The sequence below is a fragment of the Scyliorhinus torazame genome, chromosome 13, assembly GCF_047496885.1.
Source record: "Scyliorhinus torazame isolate Kashiwa2021f chromosome 13, sScyTor2.1, whole genome shotgun sequence".
Lineage (NCBI taxonomy): Eukaryota > Metazoa > Chordata > Chondrichthyes > Carcharhiniformes > Scyliorhinidae > Scyliorhinus > Scyliorhinus torazame.
Window position 1 is genome coordinate 211,712,332 of NC_092719.1, and position 26,958 is coordinate 211,739,289.

At 44.4% G+C, this 26,958-nt stretch overlaps 2 protein-coding genes across 8 annotated transcripts in view; one reads left to right on the forward strand and one right to left on the reverse strand.

The window, feature by feature from the left end:
- Positions 1-26,958, forward strand: part of LOC140388595 (coatomer subunit gamma-1) — a 95,670-nt gene that overhangs the window by 58,647 nt on the left and 10,065 nt on the right. For both annotated transcript variants that reach the window (XM_072473026.1, XM_072473025.1), the window contains exons 16-21: positions 13,527-13,630; positions 14,674-14,799; positions 15,362-15,430; positions 15,515-15,657; positions 16,597-16,768; positions 18,410-18,507. In XM_072473026.1, the coding sequence (XP_072329127.1) occupies positions 13,527-13,630; positions 14,674-14,799; positions 15,362-15,430; positions 15,515-15,657; positions 16,597-16,768; positions 18,410-18,507 (712 nt within the window). The remainder of the gene's footprint in view (positions 1-13,526; positions 13,631-14,673; positions 14,800-15,361; positions 15,431-15,514; positions 15,658-16,596; positions 16,769-18,409; positions 18,508-26,958) is intronic.
- The window catches only part of hmces (5-hydroxymethylcytosine binding, ES cell specific), a 49,051-nt gene continuing 40,915 nt past the window's right edge, over positions 18,823-26,958 (reverse strand). For 5 of the 6 annotated variants that reach the window (XM_072473032.1, XM_072473033.1, XM_072473035.1 and 2 more), the window contains one exon: positions 18,823-19,024. In XM_072473032.1, coding sequence (XP_072329133.1) covers positions 18,989-19,024 — 36 coding nt within the window. In that variant the 3' untranslated portion in view covers positions 18,823-18,988. The remainder of the gene's footprint in view (positions 19,025-26,958) is intronic. The other variant, XM_072473031.1, reaches the window with a different exon arrangement.

A 26,958-nucleotide genomic window follows, 5' to 3' on the forward strand; every position in this document is an offset into this window, starting at 1 on the left:
TTAGCAGATCAAAGGGGATGTGTTCATTCATTTTTTAAATGTACAGTTGATGTATTATGATTAAGCATAGGCAGAAAAACCACATTTGTGCAGCAAAACTCCTCCATCTGCAATGAACAACACCTCAATGTACTTGCACATTTAAAGAGTGTTTATTAGAGAAGTCTTATAAACAACTTGGCGCTTGGGATCACTGTGAATGCCGAACATTGGTGATAGAAAGCACTGATGGTGTCCACAGATCAGTGACACAATATCACTGTCAGTTGCTTTTTATAATTATATTTGATTTCTTAACTAATTGAAGGAAAAGTGCAGAGTGGAGAACTTTCTGCTTCGTGCAGTATGATAAAATAAAACTTTCCTGAAATATGATCTTGCCTTTTTTTAAAAAAAACAGTTGCAATTTCGGCTGACACTCCCACTGCTTTACTGAAGGAGAGGTGCACTGTTGGAGGTGCCTTCTTTCAGTTGAAGTGCAGAACCTCTCAAGTGAAGTAAAACATTTATGGCACTATCGAGGAACAGCAGCGGTTTCTCCCCAGTGTCTTGGCCAATATTTACCTGACGAGTAACATCGCTTGAAGTAAAATCAGATTAATTGGTTATTTGTAGGATTACTGTTTGTGGGACCCCTGCTGTGAGCAAATCGTTTCCTATTTAAAACACTGACTACACTTCCCAAAGCACCTTCAACCAATTAAATATGCACTGAAATCATGAAAAGTGCTATGTAATGTAAGACTTTTTGCGTCCACTGTGTTGAGACCTGTCCTGCTGGGTCTCCTGGCCAATAGGTTGTGTCGATAGCAAGTTGTCTGATTTGGGGGTGGGGGGGGGGGGGTGGGGGGAGAGGCGGGGGGGGGCAGGCTCCATCTATTTAGTTGTGAAGGGTGGGGGGGGGGGGGAAACCATGATCTCCTCTCAGCCCCAGAGTTCATGCTGCATTATCAAACCCCAGGAGAATTTACAGCCAGCTGCACAGGCTGCATGCCCGAGAGTTTTCTTCCCGTTACGGCTGCCAAACAGTACAAAAAGGGGAAGCTTGACAGACAATTTTAAATCTGTCGTCTTAAATACATTTGTTGAATTAGAAATGGTTTCATCTATTTCTATTTGCTGTGGGGAATTTGCCTATGTGACAACGGTGACTACACTTCAAAGGAATTCATTGGCTGCAAAGTGTTTTGGGACATCCCAAAGACTTACAAATACAAGCCCAATTGTTCTTTCAATAAACCGCTGATGCTGTGAAGGTTGCTGATTTATATTCAATCTGGAGAGGGTGAAATTTGCTGTGATAATTTTAAACTCTAAGCTGTTGCTAAGTTGAACTATATACCATTTTAGTGATATTGTTTTCCATTAAATGTCGGGAATTATTTTAGATGGGTTTTATGACTGTTTCAAACATGTTCGAGTGGCAATTTTGATTGTGAAAACCAGTGTGCTAAACAAGCACTTGGAATTTCAAACCTGAAGGATCAGACATAGGGCTACCCAACATCATAACTTGTTTAAAAGACTTGTTTCAACAATTTGAAAAGATAAATCTACCTTGACGGCGAAAGCAGTTGGTATTAACACGAGAGATTTGGACCGGTGTTAAATACATGCCGAGATCATTTGGATTTGCAGGGTTCAGCCAGCATCTGTTCATTCCTGTACCTCGGATGCCACGCTGTTTCCTATCCTCAGCATGATCTCTGTCAGGGGAAACTGCAGAACAGAGATCAGGCATTTTCCAGCGTGGGGGAGGGGGGGGGGGGGGTGCACAGAGACACCTTGTAAAGAAAGGATTAATTAATTAGATTGCCGTTAGGTTTTGAGTGACCTGTTGGCAACAGAAATACAGAAACTGGGCTTCCTCTCCTTCGAGCAGAGAAGGTCGATGGAAGATTTGGCAGAGGTGTTCCAAATCATGAAGGGTTTTGATATAATAAATATCTGTTCTGCTGGCAGAAAGAAGGGTAACCAGAGGCAACAGATTTAAGGTTTCTGGCAAAAGAACCTGGGCAACAAGCGAAAAATATTTTTTCACAACGGGTTACAATAATCTGAAATGAACTGACTGAAGCAGATTCAATAGTAACTTTCAAAAGGAAAGTGGATAAATAGAGGAGGAATTTGTCAAAGCTGTGTGGGTGGAAGATGGGATTAATTGGGGATACTTCTTTCAAAAGGACCAGCACAGGCCAGGTGGGTCAAATGGCCACCTAATGTGCTGTTTAATTCTATGATCTTCAGGTGGTTAAAAAGGGTTCCAGTCGGGCAATGTTTTAATTGGTAAAGATGTTTGATGGAACCTCCAAACTGTCTATGTTTGTTCAGTCTCGAGAGCTCCATAGGTCTCCTAGTTGTGAGAGAATTGGTGAATGGTACCAGCTATTCGAGAGTTTAAAACTTTAGTAGATCTGACTGCAATCTCCTGAGAGAACTTGCTCAAGTCCTGTGACTGCCTCCTGTTGAACCTTTGGGGAATGATTCTGAAGTCATTGCAGCTAATTGGATGAGGTAATGTGGAAACATGCAGATTCACAAGAAGACAAAAGTGAAATAAATGTTTAAAATGTGTGTGTTAGGACAAATTCTTCAAAATTCCACGATAAATGTTAACCCATTGAGCCTGAAAACTGTAACTTATGAATTCTGCATAAGCATGTACCATAAATATGCTTAATATATTTGATTATTATAACAATATGAATTGTTTTCTCTGAGGGTTGTCAGTCTTTGGAACTCTCACAGAGAGATCAGAAGTGGGGATGTTTGCGGATGACTGCACAATGTTCAGCATTATTCGTCACTCCTCAGATAATAAAGCAGTCCATGTCCAACTGCAGCAAGACCTGGACAATATCCAGGCTTGGGCTGACAAGTGGCAAGTTACATTCGCGCCACTCAAGTGCCAGCTAATAACCGGCAAGGTAGCATAGTGGTTAGCACTGTTGTTTTACAGCGCCAGGGTCCCAGATTCGATTCCCGGCTGGGTCACTGTCTGTGCGGAGTCTGCACGCTCTCCCCGTGTCCACGTGGGTTTCCTCCGGTGCAAGTCCCGAAAGACATGCTGTTGGGTAATTTGGACATTCTGAATTCTCCCTCTGTGTTCCCGAACAGGCGCCAGAATGTGGTGACTAGGGGCTTTTCACGGTAACTTCATTGCAGTATTACTTGTGACAATAAAGATTATTAAGATTATCTCCTACAAGAGAGGATCTAATCAACATCCTGGGGGTTACTATTGATCAGAAACTGAACTGGACTAGCCACATTAATACTGTGGCTACCGGGGCAGGTCAAAGACTAGGAATGCTAAGGCGAGTAACTCACCACCTGACCTCCCAAAGCCTGTCCACCATCTACTAGGCACAAGTCAGGAGTGTGATGGGAGACTCCCCACTTGCCTGGATGAGTGCAGCTCCAACAACAATTAAGAAGCTCAACACCATCCAGAACAAAGCAGCCCACTTGATTGCTCCCCCTTCCACAAACATTCAAACGCTCCACCACCAACGATCAATGGCAGCCGTGTGTACCATCTACAAGATGCACTGCAGTAATTCACCAAGGTTCCTTGGGCAACACCGTCCGAATCCACGATCACCAGGATCTAGAAGGACAAGAGCAGCAGATACCTGGGAACCCCACCATCTGGAGGTCCCCTCCAAGTCACTCACCGCCCTGACATGGAAATATATCGCCGTTCCTTCACTGTCGCTGAGGCTGTTAGACGTTTTAGTTGCTGTGATATGAAGAGTCTAAAGTTCTGTTCCTTTTTCACAAACACACATTTATTTCCTTCCAACAGGAATTTGCACACACATCTCACCATACATCACCTGACAGAGGCCACCTGAAGCCCCTTTACATATCAGTGTCAATTAATGGATACTTAACATAAATGAGACAACCAATTGCAATGTCTCTTAACCCAATACTTAACAGTCTCCCCTTCCTTAGAGAAAAAAGAAAATTAGGTGAAAACAAAATTTCAAGAAACTCAAAAACACACACATGATTTCCCCCTTTTTTTTGGACGAGAAAGAAAAAAAAAGTCTCAGAAACAAGCGCCCTTTATTAACAATATCCAAAAGTTTCTGTGAACTCGCCCCTCTTTTCGTAAAACAGTCTGACAGTTGATAGCTCCTGTCGACCCTTTTAATTTTTGTTATTTCCCCTCTGTCCAACATCTGCTTTAAACTTGCGATGTCTAGCCATAACCTCTTTTCATTGACACTTTTTGTAGAGTGCACATTTTCCCACAGGGATTTATTGTCAATGTGACAGTCAATAGGTTTATTACCCAAATCCCCTAATCCCAAAATTTCTGTCAATATCATACTTCTCTAAAAGGCCATATCCACCGCCTCTACAAGGCTTAACGTCTCAGCAGCCAAAGTGCTTTTTACCACTCTCCTTATTTTCTTTGTTTCCCACACAAGCGGGCAACATTTACTATTGTTCCCCAAAAGGAAAATTATAAAACCTCCTGCGCTTGAAACCCCATCACATAAATTTGCGTAGGACGCATTACTATAAACTGAGAGTTTCAAATGCCTACGGTCACCTAAAACTGGGAACTTCAAAACACACTCCTGCATTTTTAGTTTGGCCAACGCTTTATTTGCTCTTATTATGTCTTCCACTTTGGGATCATTCATTTTTGTACTCAACTCTAAGACATCAAAACTCACATCCGGTCTAGTCTATCTACCTAACCAGTTCAGTTGCCCAATTAAACTTCGCAGTTGCTCTTTTTCTATCTTTGAAACCATTGCGTCTTTTTGTGAAACTCGGCCACGACTAATTGCTATTGGGCTGATGCTTTCCAAATAAGATTGCTGACGTAAAGTTGTCCCTAACTTTGTCCAATTTCCAGTCCAATATATTTAAAAGTACCGGAAGCCTGACTTCCAACCCTGCATTCTTTCCTCAAACCAGAGATTACAATAGCTTCAAAATCACTAGTCCCACCCCACAAAAAATCGACACACATCATAAAAATGCCAGAAAGATTTCCTTTGTAGTGCCAGTAAAACATTGCAGGATCTGCTTTCAACTGGCAACAGCCTAACTTTAACAAAACTGACCTTTCTGAAAAATACCAGACTCTACTCTAGATGGATCATTTAATTCATACACGTATTTGTTCAACTTCCAGAGTACCCCTTCTGTGTTAGCTGCTTCTTTAGGAGGACGGAGAAAAATGTCTCTCTGGAGCTGATGCCCCTGCACAAAGGCAGCTTTTATATCTATAGATTTGCATTCCCATGCCTTTGTGGCTAATAGAGCCAAGAAGATCTTTAAAATAACCTTTCCTGCTGTAGGTGAATCTACCCTTAAATCCTGATCTGCTGAGTTTTCTTCAAATCCCCTTGCCTTCTAAGTTCCATCCGGAAGAACCTTTTCCGTGCAAATCCATCTGTGGTATATAGCTCTTTGTCCCCTATCCGGTACGTCCTTGTATACCCCAAATTCACTCCAACTATGCAATTCTTGCTGTTTAGCTTCTTTGATAACTTTTTCATCAAATTAATTTGAAGCCACCAAAATCTCACGTGCATGTGGGCTTCTACTCCTATTAGTATTCGTAGTCTTACTCATGTTCCGAGATCTTGATAAACTATGTCCCCTCTCCCACCTGGTATCTCGTTCTGTACTGCTGCTTCTTGATCGTTCCCTTCTGCTGTGGGATGTCCTTTCAATAGTTCTCGACCTTTTCCTGCGGAGCTGTTCACTATCCGATGTACTATCTGAACTGGCACTGCGTTTCTGTACCCTCCATTTTTGAACTTCGTTTTCCCAAACCATTGTCTTGACTCCTTCCCCTGAATGCTGTACATTCAACCAATGTTTATGCTTTCCAGTGGCCTTCCCTGCTCTACTAATAACAGTTGCATCCTTTGTTTTTGAAAACTCACCACTATTCTTAGAAGTCCCCTATACCAAAAAGGGCCGTCATTCTAAATGGTGATCAGGGATTCTCACTCCCCGAGTCCGATGCAAGCTTCAGTGGGTGCTATTCGGGTCAAACTATGTTTTCAAGTTATCCCCCAGTATAACCCATACCTTCACCGAAGATTTCATCTACTTACCACTTAGTAGCATTGATCCTGGGTCCCGCATTGCTCAGTAAGTAAAGTAGACTTTGGAATAACCACTATTTCAGGTTAAATTAAGTTATTTTATTATATATTTTTTCTCTTTTTAAAAGATGCAATCACTGTCTTTACAGAAAAGTAAAAAGATCTTGCTTCTGGATCCTTCTGGTTGGTTGCAGGGACCTTCAGGCCCAACTTAACAATCAATCTTCTTTTTAAAATCTGGTCTTCTTTAGATGTATCAACTATTTTAGCTCGGCTGCTCTGCCCTGTCCATTTCCCATGGCCGAGCTGATTGTAATCTGAGTCTAGCTGCTTGTTCCTTCTCTGCTTCGCTCTCTCTCCCTCTGAGCTCTGGTTCTGGATCTGAATCTCAATCTTTCCTGGCCTGGTCTTGAGGTTTATATTTGCTTTCTAACAATTAAGTTTTTTGATGTTATTGTAAAGTAACTCTTATTTTCTTTGATTGTAAAAAGTACCTTTTGATCTAAACCTTTTCATCCAACTAAGTATACATTTTGACATGACTTCATCTCATAGATCTGATTACATTGTTTCCTTTGTGATGTTCAAAATTCTTTGACTTCAAGAGGTGTTACTTTTAATTCCTGTCATTTCTATAGTTTTATTTTCCAATTGTGGCCTCAGCTCAATTTTGACTTTGATTTTGGCTTTGAATTATGTTTCTCATAGACTGATAAACCTGGTATTAGCAAATGTTCACACCTAGAACCTCATCCATTCTTTTCCAGATACTTACTAAGTTAGTTACTTTCAATGAAGGTGTGAGCCATTGTTTTTGGCTTCATTCAAAATCCTGTTTGTCTTGTTTGCTCAGCCTGCTTGACCAAGGATATCTGCATTTTACAATCCTTCCCTGGCAGCTGCTGTTAACCCTTTGTGGGATCTTTCCCTACATTCTTTCATGTTTCTCTCAGACCAGATATTGCCAGACTTCCATGTTTCAAATGACACATCTTTCCATATTATCAATTACACCTTCCATTGACTAGACCCTTCAGGCAAGTATGTCACTTTTGTACCAACTTTTGGCAGTTGCCCTTTTGGAAAAATGGCCTGTTCTAATTCATCAGAAGTGTTGTGTTCCTCCACAGAAACCATGTCTATATCAGTTAATTGGCCCTCATAGTTCTGTAACACGTGTCCCAGATGACTCTGGTTCCTCGTCATGTCTGTCTACTCTGTCTAAATTTGAAAATGTGTAATCTGTACCCATTATCCTTGATGAATGTACCCTAACAGTTTGATTACCATGTTGCAAAATAATTGTTTTGCCATCTATGCGCATGATCTTCCCTGGGCCTTTCCATTCATTACAATTGTCTCTCTTATAGTATGCCATGCCTCCTTGCTGAAAAACGGCATCTGATGGCCATACGTTATGTCTTAAAGCTCTGCGAATTCTTTCAGAGACTTCTGCTTCCAAAAAAGCTTTTCTACTGCTGTGTAATGCATTTAAATGTTCAGCAAACCAGAGCTAATTGTAGTCCCCTCCCAAGCTGGAGGCTGGTCATCCAAAATGGATGGAATTTTAGGCTTTCTACCAAACACTAATTGATAAGGACTATAGCCCCCAACCATCTGAAATGAATTCTTTGCATGTACTGCCCATGCTAAAGCTGAATTTAGCCGGCAATTTGGTCGATCTGCCAGAATCTTCGAAGCATGTCATCGATGACAGCATGATTTCTTTCACAGACACCATTACTAAATGGGCTTTCTGCAGCTGTATTCATAACTCTGATATTCATGTTTTCACACATATCTCTAAACTCATCATTAGCAAATTCTCCCCCATTGTCCGTAAGGAATTTTGCCGGTGGACCCATTCTTGTCCCTATCCATTTTTCCACGATTTGATCCAGAATTACTCTCTTTTCTTTACTTGTACAATCGTTGATTGACTAAACCTGGTTGCTAAATCTACAAAATGCAAAATAAATATATTATTTACTTTATCCCAGATCTTAAGGTCCATGGCCACAATGTCATTAAAATCCCTGGCCAAAGGTAGGGTTACTATCGGTCATGCTGTTGTCCTTCTCTACTTCCTACAAACTTCACAGCGGTCACTAACTGATGACTATACTATCAGTTTAGTATAGTCGTCATCCCTTACCCCTGCATCCTTTAATAAATTTTTCAGCCTCCGAGGAGACGGATGTGCAAATTGCCTATGCAGTTTTAATACCACAAGCTTTTTATCAGCCAAAGTTCCATTTTCAACTGCCATTAACACATCCTTAACCACTCTACTTGAAATATTATTTGTCAGTAATGGAATACAGTAGTGTCCCGACTGTGTAAATTGTAAGTACACCGTCTTTCCAAAAACTGTTGCCTTATCCTGTTCTATATCCAGTTTCATGCGTGCTTTCTTCATCGACGGTCTGCTCAGAAGCAAAGATATCTCACTTGATACAACATCCGTGCTAATGAAATGATTCACTCCGGCAATATTGCAAGGGATCACCACTCTTTTCAGCGACTTCAGAGTATTATCATCCCCAAACCTGAAACTTGTGGAACTTTCGAATTCCTTAACCTTCTTCCGATTTTCAGCATTCAAAGAGTCCAGGTAACATTTTAACCAGCCAATTCCACACAAACTAGATGTGCAGCCACTGTCCAATACAGCACAGTTGAAGGATTCTGCAACCAACACCCTCATTACCGGCGTAAAACTGCTTGTCAATAGGACAATGCCTTCTTTCTGGTCACTATCTTTTTCCTCTTCTGACTCTTCCGTGTCATGTGTCGCTTCAAACACTCTATCGTAACGAGTTGGACAGTTGAAAGCATAATGTTATTGAGAGTCACATCAAAAACATCAATTTATCATGCCCCGTGCATTTCTGGGCTTCATCTTCCTATTGTAGGTTCTAACTGGGTTTCTGTCTTCATAATTTCCTTGTCTCGGTCTCCTTCTAAATTCTTGAGCCCTGTTCGTAGCCATATGATTTCGCCATCCTGTTAATAGTGTATCTTCCATATTCTGCCTTATTACAGGCTGACCGATTTGGGTCATCAGAACCATCGGAATCGAATGTTTCCCCAGAAACTTTTGTAAAGCTTTTGTCGTCTGTTTGAATAAGGTATCCTTATCAGTAAACTGAACCCCTGTCAAAACCAGGAGCCTATCCATGTTGCTCACTCTAGCACAGTCAAGTAATTTAATGATGTGGAAATGCCGGCGTTGGACTAGGGTGAGCACAGTAAAAAGTCTTACAACACCAGGTTAAAGTCCAACAGGTTTGTTTCGATGTCAATAGCTTTCGGAGCGCTGCTCTTTCCTCAGGTGAATCAGGTGAAGTAATTTAATGGCCAACACAGACTGTGGAAATTCCAGGTTGTGTTTCTGCAGTCTTTTATATAGTCTGCCAAATTCCATTATATAGTCTTCCATGGAGATAGCCTCCATTTTCCGGAACTTATCAAAATCCGACCATGCTTCATACGCACTTAACAAGTCATCTTTCTTATAAATCTTATCCATATAATGTAATAAAGTCTCCAGACCTTCTTCCGAGTCTAACTCTTCCAATTCCAGCTCAGAAAGCACTTTGTTTCGGATTTTACTGCCATATGGTAAAGAAAGAGCCAATGCCATACCTTGTTTTCTTTCCCAAAGCAGTTACCTTAGTCCACATAACTACTGCACTTCTCCATTGGTCGTACGATTCCCTTTCAGAAAATAAGGGAGGATAGTCATATCCAGTCATCTTTTTCCTCGGTTCAGCCATATATCCCTTTTTTTCTTTTCTTTTCTCACTCACTCCTTGGTTTGATCTGGAAAAGTTGTATCTTTCAACCCTTCATATTTACACCGCAACCATCCTCTGCTACCAATTGTTAGACAATTTAGTTGCTGTGATATGAAGAGTCTAAAGTTCTGTTCCTTTTTCACAAACACACATTTATTTCCTTCCAACAGCCTTTGCACAAAACTCTGACTATACATCACCCGACAGAGGCCACCTGAAGCCCCTTTATCATAGAATTTACAGTGCAGAAGGAGGCCATTCAGTCCATCGAGTCTGCACCGGCTCCTGGAAAGAGCACCCTACCCAAGGTCAACACCTCCACCCTATCCCCACAACCCAGTAACCCCACCCAACACTAAGGGCAATTTTGGACACTAAGGGCAATTTATCATGGCCAATCCACCTAACCTGCACATCTTTGGACTGTGGGAGGAAACCGGAGCACCCGGAGGAAACCCACGCACACACTGGGAGGATGTGCAGACTCCGCACAGACAGTGACCCAAGCCGGAATCGAACCTGGGACCCTGGAGCTGTGAAGCAATTGTGCTATCCACAGTGCTACCGTGCTGCCCCCTTTACATATCAGTGTCAATTAATGGATACTTAACATAAATGAGACAACTAATTGCAATGTCTCTTAACCCATTACTTAACAGAGGCAACATCCTGGAACTCTCTCCCTAACAGCACAGTGGGTGTACCTACACCTCAAGGACTGCTGCGGTTCAAGAAGGCAACTCACCACCACTTTCTGAAGGGCAACTGGGGATGGGCAATAATGCTGGCCTAACCAGCGACGTCCACGTCCCGTAAATGAATTTGGAAAAATACTAATTGAAACACACACAATTCTTTGACGATTTGACAGAATGGATGCCCTCCTGATGGAAGAGTGCGACTAGCGATCATGGCCTCTGCTTAAGGGGTCAACTATTTAGGACTGAGCTGTGTTTTCTGGAATTCTCTACCCCAGAGGGCTGTGGATGCTCATTCGATGATGTATTCAAGGTGTGATTGATAGATCTAAGACTATCTAGGGATATGGAGATAGAGCAGGGTGGTGTTTTGAGGTTGAAGATGAGCCAAAATCTAATTGAATGGCAGAACAGATTCGAGGGGCTGAGTGACCTCCTCTGTTCTTTACCTAATTATCTTGAGAAGTAAGAACATTCATTGCTGGAAAACATTCCGGACTACTCTATCATTGGCTAGTTGGGGATCTACATTATTTGCTCAGCTTCTTCTGTTAGGTGAGTAAAGTAGAATTTTATTGGAATAATTAATTGGTTCTGCATACCTGCGCAAGTCTGAGGATTGCTTTTTGTTACACTGGAACTTAATTCACTCTGAATAAAGGAGCTGGTAGGAATCAACCTTGTTCTGCCTTTATATTGGGAAGGACTCTGTATCCAAAATCCCTTGCTGTAGGATAGGGCAAACAAAAGCTATATTTACAAATTCATGTGTTTTTCAGGGGTAAAAAAACCCTTTTTTTTTTTTCTGCCTGCACCGGAGACTGCTCTGCGATGCCACTGAGGGCAAGGGAGAAATCCCTGAGCAGAATCACTGGGAACAATTGATGGTGAGAGATTTCAGACCGACCTGGGAGGACCTGAATTCAGGAACACTATAGTTGGGACACGGTACCCATTTTCCATCGCCGGGGTTGCTCGAGATTTTGCAGGCCCTCTCATTAGAGCTCCCAATGTTAGCAGTAGGATTGCCCATTCTGGTTGGCGTAGTCCTGGAGGATGCATCACATGACTTGCCAGCCTCACTAGAACATAATAAATCGGAGCAGCAGTATGCATTCAGCCCCTTGAGCCTGCTCTGGGTTTCAAAACAGTCATGGCTGATCTGATCTTGGTCTCAACTCTACATGTCTGTCTGCTACCTGTAATCCTTGGCACCCCTGCAGTTCAGGCATCCGTCTGTCTGAGGCTTGATCAATCTCCACACCACCCTGGACGAACGAATTCCAAAGATTAACCATCTGCTGAGAGAGGAAATTCCCTCTCATCTCGGCTATATAGAAAACCCTTAATCTGAGACTGTGCCCCCGAGTTCTAAATTTCCCCCACAAGGAAAAACATCCTCTCAGTATTTACCCTGTCAAGCCCCCTCAGTGTCTAATGTGCCTTGTATCTTACATTTCTCATATACAACCCACATTCCCACCATTGGTTTCATAGAATCAAACAATTTACAGTGCAGAAGGAGGCTATTCGGTCCATCGAGTCTGCACTGGTCTTGGAAAAAGCACCCTACCTAAGCCCACACTGCCACCCTATCCCTGTAACCCCACCCAACCCAACCTTTTTGGACACTAAGGGCAATTTATCACGGCCAATCCACCTAACCTGCACATCTTTGGACTGTGGGAGGAGACCCACGCAAACACTGGGAGAACGTGCAGACTCCGCAACGTACAGTGACCCAAGCAGGAATTGAACCTGGGACCCTGGAGCTGTGAAGCAACTGTGCTAACCACTATGCTGCCGTGCGCTCCGTTTCCCAACTTTCTATCCTCATCATGCACCCGACTTCCCCATGCTCATTGGAACGCCTGTTAGTTGCCCATTTGGGTGATTCTTGGTGTCAGTCAAACGGCCTTTTTCCCTACTCCAATACTTTTAATATTACACGTTAGTGTTCAACGAAAATGTGAAAAGCACATTTTATTTATCAGCTCTATGGTTGTTCTGGGTTTCTCACAGCAGTTTCCCAAAATTAATCTTCAATTCTTGGAGACTCCATCCTAACCCAGGAGGGCTGGCAACGTGAGCCACCGGTTCCTCTGTTGGTGATAACATCGAGGGGGCCTATTTGGAAAGAGGATTAATCCTGACCTGACCAGTTTCCAATGGAAATAACATTTCAGCTTGGCTGTGATCTTAAACCAGGGCACATGGACCTTTGTTTAAAATTCTGCGCTGTTGCTAAAGATGAATGATCCAGAATATAGATTAAAAGGTTTGTAATTAGGGCGGCGCAGTGGCTAGCACTGGGCTGAGGAGTCGGGTTCGAATCCCGGCCCTGGGTCACTGTCCATGTGGAGTTTGCACATTCTCCCCATGTCTGCGTGGGTTTCACTCCCACAACCCAAAAGATGCACAGGTTAGGTGGATTGGCCACGCTAAATTGCCCCTTAATTGGAAAAAATATATAATTGGGTACTCTAAATTTATTTTAAAAATTAATAAAAATAAATAAATAAAATGCTTGTAATTAAAGGTTTTATGCTCTGCGCTTGCGCTCATGTCAGTCCAAAGTCACAGTCTCAATATCTTCTTCCTCAAAAGCATCAACGCAAGTTCCTAGTCCAACTCTTAGTATCATAGAGCACAGAGGGAGACCATTTAGCTCACCTGGCCTCTGCGAGTTCAGTGAAAGGTATTAAATTAGACCAACTCTGCTGCCCTTAGCCAGAGCCCTGCAATATGTTTTCTTTCATTTATCAAGTTCCTCTTTGACAGCTATGATTGAATTTGCTTCGTCCACCTGACTGGATCAGAATAACTTGGTGTGTTTTTTTAAAAAAACATTTTCCCAAATTCTTTTGTCAATTACCTTTAACTCTGGGTGCTGGCCATCCTGCCATTAAATGTTGTAAATGCAACTCTTGTACTCTGCACAGATGCATGATGGATGATGATAATGAGGTGCGAGATCGGGCCACCTTCTACCAAAGTGTGCTGGAGCAGAAGCAGAAGGCTCTGAACTCGGCCTACATCCTCAATGGTAAGGTGCCTCAAATGTGTAAATCCTGGTATTGACTGCCTTCCCAATCCTAACACACTAATAGATCATTAACATCTGCTGCAAACCCCACCCCATCCAAAGGTTCAGTGAATGAATAAGCCACTCTGTGTTGCCGTAGCAGAACCCAAGATTCCATCCCTGATCTTCTCTAGTTTGAGTTATTTTCATGCATGAGTTAACAGATGTCAGCCGTAAGAGCTAGAATTGGCCTCCGAGCCTCTGCTGAGAGGAGGGAGATGGAAAGATTAACCAGAGATCTCACTCTTAACGACGAGGCAGTGACTTCTGCATGTTTGGATGTAGAGTAAGGAGATGTTTGGGCTATGCTTCTATGTCCTATCTTGTCAAATGACTGATGTACTAATCGTACACTTAACCTAGTAAAATAACCTCCAGCTTCACAGGACCACATCAAAACAAAAATGGACGCCAAACTAACTAAAGAAATATTAAGACAGCTACTCAAGAAGTGAGGGGAGGTTTAGAGGGGAATTCTAGAGCTTGTGTGAAGGCATTACTGCCAAATGGGGGGTGGAGGCGAAGAGATCTGACTAGTTAAGCTGAAATATAACTAACATTCACTTGGGTGAGGTGACAGGTGACACTTTGTGCTCCACCATCAGTGTCTTTAGCAGCAGTATGAAGAACATGGCATATTACAGAATACTCAACATGTGGAGGCCATGTGGCCCATTGAGTCTGCACCGGCTCTTGGAAAGAGCACCCTACCCAAGCCCACACCTCCACACCATCCCCATAACCCAGTAACCCCACCCAACACTAAAGGCAATTTTGGACACTAAGGGGCAATTTAGCATGGCCAATCCACCTAACCTGCACAACTTTAGACTGTGGGAGGAAACCGGAGCACCCGGAGGAAACCCACACAGACTCCGCACAGACAGTGACCCAGGCCGGGAATCGAACCTGGGACCCTGGAGATGTGAAGCAATTGTGCTAACCACTGTGCTGCCGTGCATGCCAGGCACATTTAAAAAGGAATGTAATTTCTCCTTGTCCAGGTCTGCAAGTATCCATTCCGGGCCTGGAGCGAGCGCTGCACCACTACACACTGGAGCCGACTGAAAAACCCTTTGACCTGAAATCAGTTCCGCTATCAATGGCTCCCATCTCTGAACAGAAGCCTGGTAGGTGCATTTCCCCCAAAGCAGCATCTTCTATTGACCCCAGGTGTATCGCGAGCTTCACTTTTTTTTATGATGGAAGGCAGAGGCAGAAATCCTGGACAGTTTGACTGAGCCAGGGTATTTCTCTCCTGCTCCCCGCAGATGAATGAGCAAAGTAAAGTTGAATGATTCTCCTCCTCTTTTATTTTGAATGACATTTTGGTAGCAGCTGGGTTTTTGAGGTTTTCCCAGAAATGGCAGTATTGGTGGTGTTGCATTTTTTCGAAAAAAGCTTGTCATAAGGTTGCTTGAATTATTCTCTGCCTTGGGTGAGGACAGGTGTGGGTCAATTGGCTGTTGAAAAATGCCTGAATCTGGGTCTTTTTCTTCCTTCCTCGCCCCTTCGAAACCACGTTGAGGACAGACAACTTCTTGCAATCACTGAGGAGCTTGGTGAATTGCTCTAGAAATTAAGTCCTCGGGCAGGTGCGAAAAGGGGGCACCTTTTCTGGAAAATCTTTGCTTTCCCCCAACAGTACTTCTCTCGCTCTGTTGAATTGTAACCGATATTTTATTATTCCAGAAATGTCTCCAGCAGTTGCACTCAAAATGCCAGAGAAGGTGGCATCAAGCAGACAGGAGATTTTCCAAGGTAGGTGTAGTAGTTATAAAATAACAGCAGTTGATTCCAGAGCTGGTGCATTCACCTACAAGTGTGACTCTCACTCCGTTTCAGAACAACTTGCTGCTATCCCAGAGCTCAAAGAGCTTGGCTCGCTTTTCAAGTCATCACCCAACCCCGTCCCCCTCACGGAATCAGAGACAGAGTATTATATCCGCTGCACCAAACACACCTTTGTGGGTCACATTGTGTTCCAGGTAAGTGACTCCCACAACTCGCAGGTATAACCTCTCTGCTTGTGTCCCAGGGCTGGGCAGAATGATTAATCTTTGTGTTTACAATTTCCTCCTGTGCTTCTAGGTGGTGTTTTTAGCCTCAGTGCTGACCATTTACGACCACTGATTTGAGGTGAAACAGCAGTGAAGGAAAGAAAGGCTCGCCTTTCATTTATGCTTGGCTTTTCATGACCTCCCAAAGAATGTTACAGCCTATGAAGCACTTTTCAAGTGTAGTCACTGTTGTAATATCTCGGGAGCCGTACAGCCTGGAGTCCAGGGATGTCAGAGAAAGAAAGGGTTGCATTTATATATATATATATATATATATATATCACCCTTCACATCCTCTGTGTCCCACAGTGCTTTGTAGCCATTGGGGTACTTCTGAAAAGTAATGCCGGAAAGGTAGCAGCCACTTTGCGTACATCAAACTCACACAGATAGCTGTGTGATCGTGCCCAGGTAGTTTGTTTCTTGTGATGCTGATTGATAATAAATATTGACCAAATAACATGCGCTGCACAAGTTCCATGCAGTGACCTTTTCCAAGGCGCTCCGACCAACACATAATCGCACAAACCTGGGGGATTACATCAGCATTACCCATATTGTGAAGCTCAGATTTTGTTGTTAACCACTATAAAGAAATGTGAAGTGACTGGGAGTGGGGATTAAAAGTTCCGGTCAGTACCTGGTAGTAGTAGAGGGGTTTGCCTTTTGTTGGAGAGGGAGGAGAAAGGAATCTGAACTCTTCACCTTCCTGTAATTGGGTAAGCTGTGTGCCAAAGCCAATGCTGAGGGTCACAGATGAAGGGGCAGCGGGCAGACTGCTAGTTCCGAAAAACTGGGAGGCGACCCGTACGATGGCATTCTGATTGAATCGTGTTTGTTCAATGGTGTTCTGTTTGGTCTGTACAGTTTGATTGTACCAATACTCTGAACGATCAAATCCTGGAAAACGTGACAGTGCAGATGGAACCCACAGAAGCTTACGAAGTGGTGTGCTGTATCCCAGCAGCCAGCCTATCATATAACCAGCCAGGCATCTGTTACACGCTGGTGGCATTACCGGAAGAGGATCCAACAGCAGGTGAGGAAGCTTTTGCAGCTACCTGCAGGATTGTGTGTAGCTGAGACTTGTAACTGCCGAGGGTAAAGTTTTGGCTTTGAGTACAATCAGCCGACTGCGCCCAAAATGTGCTTGGCATTGCACTGGTTAGCTTACACTTCCAAGTTTCTGCTATAGTTCACTTGCCTAATCGTATGAAACGTAAAGGATTGAGCAGAATACTAATGGTTTTGTGTGCAACTCAGCTGCGATTAAAATACCCTGATCTTTTTGCCCTAGTTCAGTTGCTTCTGCCTGGATTGTGTTGATATCATTGGCAGAAATGAGAGGTACTGTGCCCCCCCCCCCCTCTGCATTTCATTTTCCGATTTTGGTTGGTTTGGGGGGGGGGGGGGGGGGGAAACGGACATTCCTCAAACATTGAATTCTGCCTGCTGACTGACCGAGGTACAAGTATCCTGTCAGGCCTCTTACCACCTTCCTTCCTGTTTCCCACTCCTCCATGGTCCTCTGCTGTACTCTCTGACTCTAGACTTGATATTTATGTGACTCGTTTCAAATTCACAAGAACATCAGTAGGACACTTTGTGGAGACGGTGGTGTAATTGGATGAGTAATCCAGGAGCCAACATTGTGGACGTGGGTTCAGATCCCACGCAGCAGCCACTAGAATGTATTAGGAAATCTGTTACCATGACAACTGTCATCAATGTAAAAGCCCATCTGGTTCACTAATGTCCTTTAGGGAAGGACATTTGCCGTCCTCACCTGGTCTGGCCTCCAGGCCCACAGCAATGTGGCTGACTCTTTACAGCCCCCTCTGAAATGTCCGGGCAAGTCACTCGGCTCAAGGGCATTTCGGGATGGACAACTAATGCTGGTCTTGCCAGAGCGAGACACATTCCGTGAAGGAATAAATTAGAAAAAATTATATTTGCAGCCTCCAAATGAGATTTAGTCTGATCGCTGAACTGGGAGAAATGTTCAGCTGTGAGAGACGTTGATTGTCAGCAGGAACAATGAGGGATACGACAGCGGAGTTCACACCTTTACGAGACATGCACATCACTGCTCTTCGTGACACTTTGTGACAGGAATCACTTATCCAGCAATCCTTGACTGATGTTCATTTCCCTGCCTTTAGCACGGGGAAGCTGAAGCCATTTATAGCCACTTCTCCAACTCCCACTAACAAATTCAGCTCAAGCTGTGGGTTCAAGCCTGGTGCCAGAGTACCCACTGCCACAGGAGCGTAGGAGGAGGATTAGGCCATTCAATCCCTCCAGCGTTTTCCACCATTAAATTAGATCTCCACTAATTTACCCACCCTGGACCATATTTGTCAGTCTGTGTTCAATTTACCCACATACAGTGGATCAGGGAAAACACAACACCGTGTTCTGGACCCACAGGGGAACTGTGGATAATCCTGCATCTGATATGTCTAGGATTAGCCATGAGGAAGTGACAACAGTCTAGTTGACATTTAAAGATTTAAGCTGTTGAATATTTAGTGCCCACCTATCTCGTACAGTGTTAGGATGCTGTGGCAAGCACCCAAGTTAACACTTGCCACTTTGTCTCCCTCCCTCAATGTATGAATGTGACATGCCTCCCCTGAGCCCTGTTTAAATTTACTGATCATACTTTTCTTTCCTTTAGTGTCCTGTACATTTAGCTGTACTTTAAAGTTCACTGTGAAAGATTGTGACCCTAACACAGGAGAAGCTGACGAGGATGGATATGAGGATGAGTATGTGGTAAGTGGAACTGCGTTAATCCTTTATGCCCAGTTGAGTCCATGCAGTTGATAGTGAGGAAGAAATCAATATAGATAGCAGGAAGATATCAGTGGACAGCTCGGGTGGATAGTGTTATGGGCGAGGTGTTTTCAGAACCCCAAAATGTATCATGGAGTTCAACCAACCTCCCCTTTAATGGATTTGTTGCTTTTGAAGCACACTGCTTGTCCCCCAGGTGTGATATTACAATTATGGACACGTGGCTTTTAACACATATCAATGTTTATTCCATGAACTCAAATTAACCTATTAAATAAACATTGGATCTCTTAACACCCCTTACTTCAAATATAGCCCCGAACATAATACAACGCTAAATAATCCCTCAATGTTCCTTCAAACATCTAAAAGGCTTCAAACCTTCAAAACAGAAACACACCAGGTCACAGAATATATATATTTTCTGTTAAATGGCACAGATATATCAGCTTGGTTGACTTCAGCTCCAGCACCTTGCTCGTCTTCCCGCAGCTCTCTGGAAAACACAGACACACACAAGCTGCTTTTTCAAACTGGCTTTCTCCCTTCAAGCAACTCACAGCAAACCAGAACTTCTCAAGCTGCTGTCTCAAACTAGCTTTCTCCTTTTAAGCAGCTCGCAGCAAAACAGCCAGGCGCTTTTAAACTGCTCTCAGCAAAACCAGCCAGGCACTTTTCCAAACTGAAACTTCAAAATGGCTGAACTGAGCTCAGCTCCACCCACTCTCTGACATCACTGTTTTCTTAAAGGTCCATTGCTTAAACATCCATTTCTTAAAGGTACTCTCACATGACAATAGTGAAGGGGCAAATGGATTACAGCCTGGAGAAATGTGAGGTAATGCAATTGGGAAAGGCCAGTAAGGCGAGGGAATCCACAAAAAATGGGAATGTACTGAGAATTGTACAGGAATAGAGGTACCTTGGAGTGTATGCCCAGGATTCCCTGAAAGTAAAATGACGGAAAGATAATGTGGCTATGAAGGCATACTGGATACTTTCCTTCAGAACCAAAGGTCAGGAGAGTAGGGAGACTATGCTAGAACTATAAAACCATAGTTGCATGTTGGAAAATCTTTTAAGTGCAGTTTTATTCTGTCTGATTCAGACTCGCGTGTGTTCAGCTACAAGTTTATTACTCAACCACCTATTATGGTCAAACAATAGAATTACACAAACTGGCTTCTTGTAGACCCGGGGTGATCTAACTTGGGCCTTTGTAGATGTCTATCTGGTGTGTTCTGACCTTAATGGGGCTGTTCCTTGGTTTGTGTACACTTCCTCTATGAATTATATCACCCTGATGCGCAGAATGTATATTGAAGTGAGTTCCCTCCTGTCCAATCTCCAGACTTGACGTAATGGCCATCTTAATGGTTTAACTGTTCATCAGTTAATATCACAAAAGGCACAGGGTGATGTAGATACTCTCAATTAGCGAAGTATGTGATGCTGCTTGGGAGGCTTCTACTGTTGTGGCCAATACTCACACCTGACATGGGATGTAGCCAACATGTCTGCTACAGCTTCTCCCACTGGTCAGTAACTGATGTCAACACAGATTAAAAACTCTTGATAAGCACATTGAATTTTGGTTAACTGTAGGAATGAGACACATTCTACACATTCTAATACAATGGACAGTTCGGGTCGCTGCACTCCAGGAAACATATGATCACCTTGGAGAGATTTACGAGGATATTGCCAAGAATGGAGAAATTCAGCTGAGGAAAGATCGGATAGGCTGGGGTTGTTTTCTTTGAACAGAGGAGGCCAAGGAGAGATTTAATTGAATAAAATTAAAGTGCCAAGATAGATTGAGTAGGAAGGCCCTTAATAGATAAGTCAACCAGGGGCATGGATTTCAAGCAATTGGGTAGAGTAAATATTTGACTCGGGTGTGAGAGAAGGTCTGGGACTCTCTGTCTGAAAAGGTGTTCGAGGGAGAAATGCTCATCACATTTTTTTAAAAAATAGTTGGATATTATGAGGAATGCAGGATTTTAGATCGATTGGATTATAAACATGTGGCAATTGAAGGGTTAAATTGGATGAGAGTGTGTTTGACTGCAGTAGTCATGGTTTTAAAAGAACCTTGTTTTGCAAGACCAGAAAGCTGTTAGGAGCCAGCGGTAAGATTGATCACTGTAAAATCAGCCTGGGCTAATGCACTGTTCCTTGACTAAGGGGAATCCCTGGAGCGTCCGTGGGGAGTTCATGGGTGCAATTCTCTCAAAAATGGAACAAAGTCCCATAGCGAACGCGTTTAGCGGCGTGTTTCCCGGTATTCGCAGTGCCTAGAAACACATGGCTATTCAACATGACATAGAACATAGAAAATACAGCACAGAACAGGCCCTTCGGCCCACGATGTTGTGCCGAACCTTTGTCCTAGATTAATCATAGATTATCATTGGATTTACAGTGCAGAAGGAGGCCATTCGGCCCTTTGAGTCTGCACAGGCTCTTGGAAAGAGCACCCTACCCAAACTCAACACCTCCACCCAACACCAAGGGCAATTTTGGACATCAAGGGCAATTTATCATTGGCCAATTCACCTAACCTGCACATCTTTGGACTGTGGGAGGAAACCGGAGCACCCGGAGGAAACCCACGCAGACACTGGGAGGACGTGCAGTCTCCGCACAGACAGTGACCCAAGCCGGAATCGAACCTGGGACCCTGGAGCTGTGAAGCAATTGTGCTATCCACAATGCTACCGTGCTGCCCTTAAGAACAAATAAATCTACACTATATAATTTTACCGTAATCCACGTACCTATCCAATAGCTGCTTGAAGGTCCCTAATGTTTCCGACTCAACTACTTCCACAGGCAGTGCATTCCATGCCCCCACTACTCTCTGGTTAAAGAACCTACCTCTGATATCCCTCCTATATCTTCCACCTTTCACCTTAAATTTATGTCCCCTTGTAATGGTTTGTTCCACCCGGGGAAAAAGTCTCTGACTGTCTCCTCTATCTATTCCCCTGATCATCTTATAAACCTCTATCAAGTCGCCCCTCATCCTTCTCCGTTCTAATGAGAAAAGGCCTAGCACCCTCAACCTTTCCTCGTAAGACCTACTCTCCATTCCAGGCAACATCCTGGTAAATCTCCTTTGCACCTTTTCCAAAGCTGCCACATCCTTCCTAAAATGAGGTGACCAGAACTGTACATAGTACTCCAAATGTGGCCTTACCAAAGTTTTGTACAGCTGCATCATCACCTCATGGCTCTTAAATTCAATCCCTCTGTTAATGAACGCGAGCACACCATAGGCCTTCTTCACAGCTTTATCCACTTGAGTGGCAACTTTCAAAGATGTATGAACATAGACCCCAAGATCTCTCTGCTCCTCCACATTGCCAAGAACTCTACCGTTAACTCTGTATTCCGCATTCATATTTGTCCTTCCAAAATGGACAACCTCACACTTTTCAGGGTTAAACTCCATCTGCCACTTCTCAGCCCAGCTCTGCATCCTATCTATGTCTCTTTGCAGCCGACAACAGCCCTCCTTACTATCCACAACTCCAGCAATCTTCGTATCGTCTGCAAGTTTACTGACCCACCCTTCAACTCCCTCATCCAAGTCATTAATGAAAATCAAAAACAGCATAGAACATAGAACAATACAGCGCAGTACAGGCCCTTCGGCCCACGATGTTGCACCGAAACAAAAGCCATCTAACCTACACTATGCCATTATCATCCATATGTTTATCCAATAAACTTTTAAATGCCCTCAATGTTGGCGAGTTCACTACTGTAGCAGGTAGGGCATTCCACGGCCTCACTACTCTTTGCGTAAAGAACCTACCTCTGACCTCTGTCCTATATCTATTACCCCTCAGTTTAAAGTTATGTCCCCTCGTGCCAGCCATATCCATCCGCGGGAGAAGGCTCTCACTGTCCACCCTATCCAACCCCCTGATCATTTTGTATGCCTCTATTAAGTCTCCTCTTAACCTTCTTCTCTCCAACGAAAACAACCTCAAGTCCGTCAGCCTTTCCTCATAAGATTTTCCCTCCATACCAGGCAACATCCTGGTAAATCTCCTCTGCACCCGCTCCAAAGCCTCCACGTCCTTCCTATAATGCGGTGACCAGAACTGTACGCAATACTCCAAATGCGGCCGGACCAGAGTTCTGTACAGCTGCAACATGACCTCCCGACTCCGGAACTCAATCCCTCTACCAATAAAGGCCAACACTCCATAGGCCTTCTTCACAACCCTATCAACCTGGGTGGCAACTTTCAGGGATCTATGTACATGGACACCTAGATCCCTCTGCTCATCCACACTTTCAAGAACTTTACCATTAGCCAAATATTCCGCATTCCTGTTATTCCTTCCAAAGTGAATCACCTCACACTTCTCTACATTAAACTCCATTTGCCACCTCTCAGCCCAGCTCTGCAGCTTATCTATATCCCTCTGTAACCTGCTACATCCTTCCACACTATCGACAACACCACCGACTTTAGTATCGTCTGCAAATTTACTCACCCACCCTTCTGCGCCTTCCTCTAGGTCATTGATAAAAATGACAAACAGCAACGGCCCCAGAACAGATCCTTGTGGTACTCCACTTGTGACTGTACTCCATTCTGAACATTTCCCATCAACCACCACCCTCTGTCTTCTTTCAGCTAGCCAATTTCTGATCCACATCTCTAAATCACCCTCAATCCCCAGCCTCCGTATTTTTTGCAATAGCCTACCGTGGGGAACCTTATCAAACGCTTTGCTGAAATCCATATACACCACATCAACTGCTCTACCCTCGTCTACCTGTTCAGTCACCTTCTCAAAGAACTCAATAAGGTTTGTGAGGCATGACCTACCCTTCACAAAGCCATGCTGACTATCCCTGATCATATTATTCCTATCTAGATGATTATAAATCTTGTCCCTTATAATCCCCTCCAAGACTTTACCCACTACAGACGTGAGGCTCACCGGTCTATAGTTGCCGGGGTTGTCTCTGCTCCCCTTTTTGAACAAAGGGACCACATTTGCTGTCCTCCAGTCCTCTGGCACTATTCATGTAGCCAATGATGACATAAAAATCAAAGCCAAAGGTCCAGCAATCTCTTCCCTGGCCTCCCATAGAATCCTAGGATAAATCCCATCAGGTCCCGGGGACTTATCTATTTTCAGCCTGTCCAGAATTGCCAACACCTCTTCCCTACGTACCTCAATGCCATCTATTCTATTAGCCTGGGGCTCAGCATTCTCCTCCACAACATTATCTTTTTCCTGAGTGAATACTGACGAAAAATATTCATTTAGTATCTCGCCTATCTCTTCAGACTCCACACACAATTTCCCATCCCTGTCCTTGACTGGTCCTACTCTTTCCCTAGTCATTCGCTTATTCCTGACATACCTATAGAAAGCTTTTGGGTTTTCCTTGATCCTTCCTGCCAAATACTTCTCATGTCCCCTCCTTGCTCGTCTTAGCTCTCTCTTTAGATCCTTCCTCGCTACCTTGTAACTATCCATCGCCCCAACCGAAACTTCACACTTCATCTTCACATAGGCCTTCTTCTTCCTCTTAACAAGAGATTCCACTTCCTTGGTAAACCACGGTTCCCTCGCTCGACGCCTTCCTCCCTGTCTGACCGGTACATACTTATCAAGAACACGCAGTAGCTGATCCTTGAACAAGCCCCACTTATCCAGTGTGCCCAACACTTGCAGCCTACTTCTCCACCTTATCCCCCCCAAGTCACGTCTAATGGCATCATAATTGCCCTTCCCCCAGCTATAACTCTTGCCCTGCGGTGTATACTTATCCCTTTCCATCATTAACGTAAACGTCACCGAATTGTGGTCACTGTCCCCAAAGTGCTCTCCTACCTCCAAATCCAACACCTGGCCTGGTTCATTACCCAAAACCAAATCCAACGTGGCCTCGCCTCTTGTTGGCCTGTCAACATATTGTTTCAGGAAACCCTCCTGCACACACTGTACAAAAAACGACCCATCTATTGTACTCAAACTATATATTTTCCAGTCAATATTTGGAAAGTTAAAGTCTCCCATAATAACTACCCTGTTACTTTCGCTCATATCAAGAATCATCTTCGCCATCCTTTCCTCTACATCCCTAGAACTATTAGGAGGCCTATAAAAAACTCCCAACAGGGTGACCTCTCCTTTCCTGTTTCTAACTTCAGCCAATACTACCTCGGAAGAAGAGTCCCCATCTAGCATCCTCTCCGCCACCGTAATACTGCTCTTGACTAGCAGCGCCACACCGCCCCCTCTTTTGCCTCCTTCTCTGAGCTTACTAAAACACCTAAACCCCGGCACCTGCAACATCCATTCCTGTCCCTGCTCTATCCATGTCTCCGAAATGGCCACAACATCGAAGTCCCAGGTACCAACCCACGCTGCCAGTTCCCCTACCTTGTTTCGTATACTCCTGGCATTGAAGTAGACACACTTCAAACCACCTACCTGAACGCTGGCCCCCTCCTGCGACGTCAAATCTGTGCTCCTGACCTCTATACTCTCATTCTCCCTTACCCTAAAACTACAATCCAGGTTCCCATGCCCCTGCTGCATTAGTTTAAACCCCCCCAAAGAGCACTAACAAATCTCCCCCCCAGGATATTTGTGCCCCTCAGGTTCAGATGTAGACCATCCTGTCTGTAGAGGTCCCACCTTCCCCAGAAAGAGCCCCAGTTATCCAAACATCTGAAACCCTCCCGCCTGCACCATCCCTGTAGCCACGTGTTTAAATGCTCTCTCTCCCTATTCCTCATCTCACTATCACGTGGCACGGGCAACAACCCAGAGATAACAACTCTGTTTGTTCTAGTTCTGAGCTTCCATCCTAGCTCCCTGAAAGCCTGCCTGACATCCTTGTCCCCTTTCCTACCTATGTCGTTGGTGCCAATGTGGACCACGACTTGGGGCTGCTCCCCCTCCCCCCTAAGGACCCGGAAAACACGATCCGAGACACGATCCGAGACATCACGTACCCTTGCACCTGGGAGGCAACATACCAAACGTGAGTCTCTCACGCTCCCACAAAATCTCCTATCTGTGCCCCTGACTATAGAGTCCCCAATTACTAATGCTCTGCTCCTCTCCCCCCTTCCCTTCTGAGCAACAGGGACAGACTCCGTGCCAGAGGCCCGTACCCCATGGCTTACCCCTGGTAAGTCCCCCCCCCCCCACAAGTATCCAAAGCGGTATACTTGTTTCTCAGGGGAACGACCGCAGGGGATCCCTGCACTGACTGTTTTTTCCCAGTCCCTCTTACAGTTACCCACCTATCTCCAATCTTTGGTGTAACTAATTCCCTGAAGCTGCTATCTATGACCCCTTCTGCCTCCCGAATGATCCGAAGTTCTTCCAACTCCAGCTCCAGTTCCCTAACTCGGTCTTGGAGGAGCTGGAGATGGCAGCACTTCCTGCAGGTAAAATCAGCAGGGACACTAACTGCATCCCTCACCTCAAACATCCTGCAGGAGGAACATTGCACTCCCTTCCCTGCCATTCCTCTAACTTTCTACCAAGATCTGGCTAACAACTAAATTAAATTTTTATAAAAAATAATAATAATATAATAAAAATATGGTACTTGCCTCAGACCAATGGGTTTTATTATTAGGTTAGAGGAGGAGGGTGGGTGGGAGACACTACACGTGTAGTGTCTTGGGTTTCCTCTCCACCAGAATTTATTGGTGAGGGTCTTCCCAGACGTCCGCGGGTCGACTTCCTGATCCCGCCTAAAAAACTAATTTAAAAAAAAAAAGAAAAATTCTCAGCTCCTGCTGAAATTGACTAACCAGCCAGCTCCACTCCCGCCGAAATCGACTGGCCTGCCCCTGCAAAGAGAAGTGCTTTTAAAGGTTGACTTACCTCCCAGCAACCTCCTTCCGCAATGCTCCCGCTGAAATTGACTAACCAGCTGCTCTCACGCCACCGAAATCGACTGGCCTGCCCCTGCAAAGAGAAGTGCTTTTAAAGGTTGACTTACCTCCCAGCAACCTCCTTCCGCAATGCTCCCGCTGAAATTGACTAACCAGCTGCTCTCACGCCGCCGAAATCGACTGGCCTGCCCCTGCAAAGAGAAGTGCTTTTAAAGGTTGACTTACCTCCCAGCAACCTCCTTCCGCAATGCTCCCGCTGAAATTGACTAACCAGCTGCTCTCACGCCGCCGAAATCGACTGGCCTGCCCCTGCAAAGAGAAGTGCTTTGAAAGGTTGACTTACCTCCCAGCAACCTCCTTCCGCAATGCTCCCGCTGAAATTGACTAACCAGCTGCTCTCACGCCGCCGAAATCGACTGGCCTGCCCCTGCAAAGAGAAGTGCTTTTAAAGGTTGACTTACCTCCCAGCAACCTCCTTCCGCAATGCTCCCGCTGAAATTGACTAACCAGCTGCTCTCACGCCGCCGAAATCG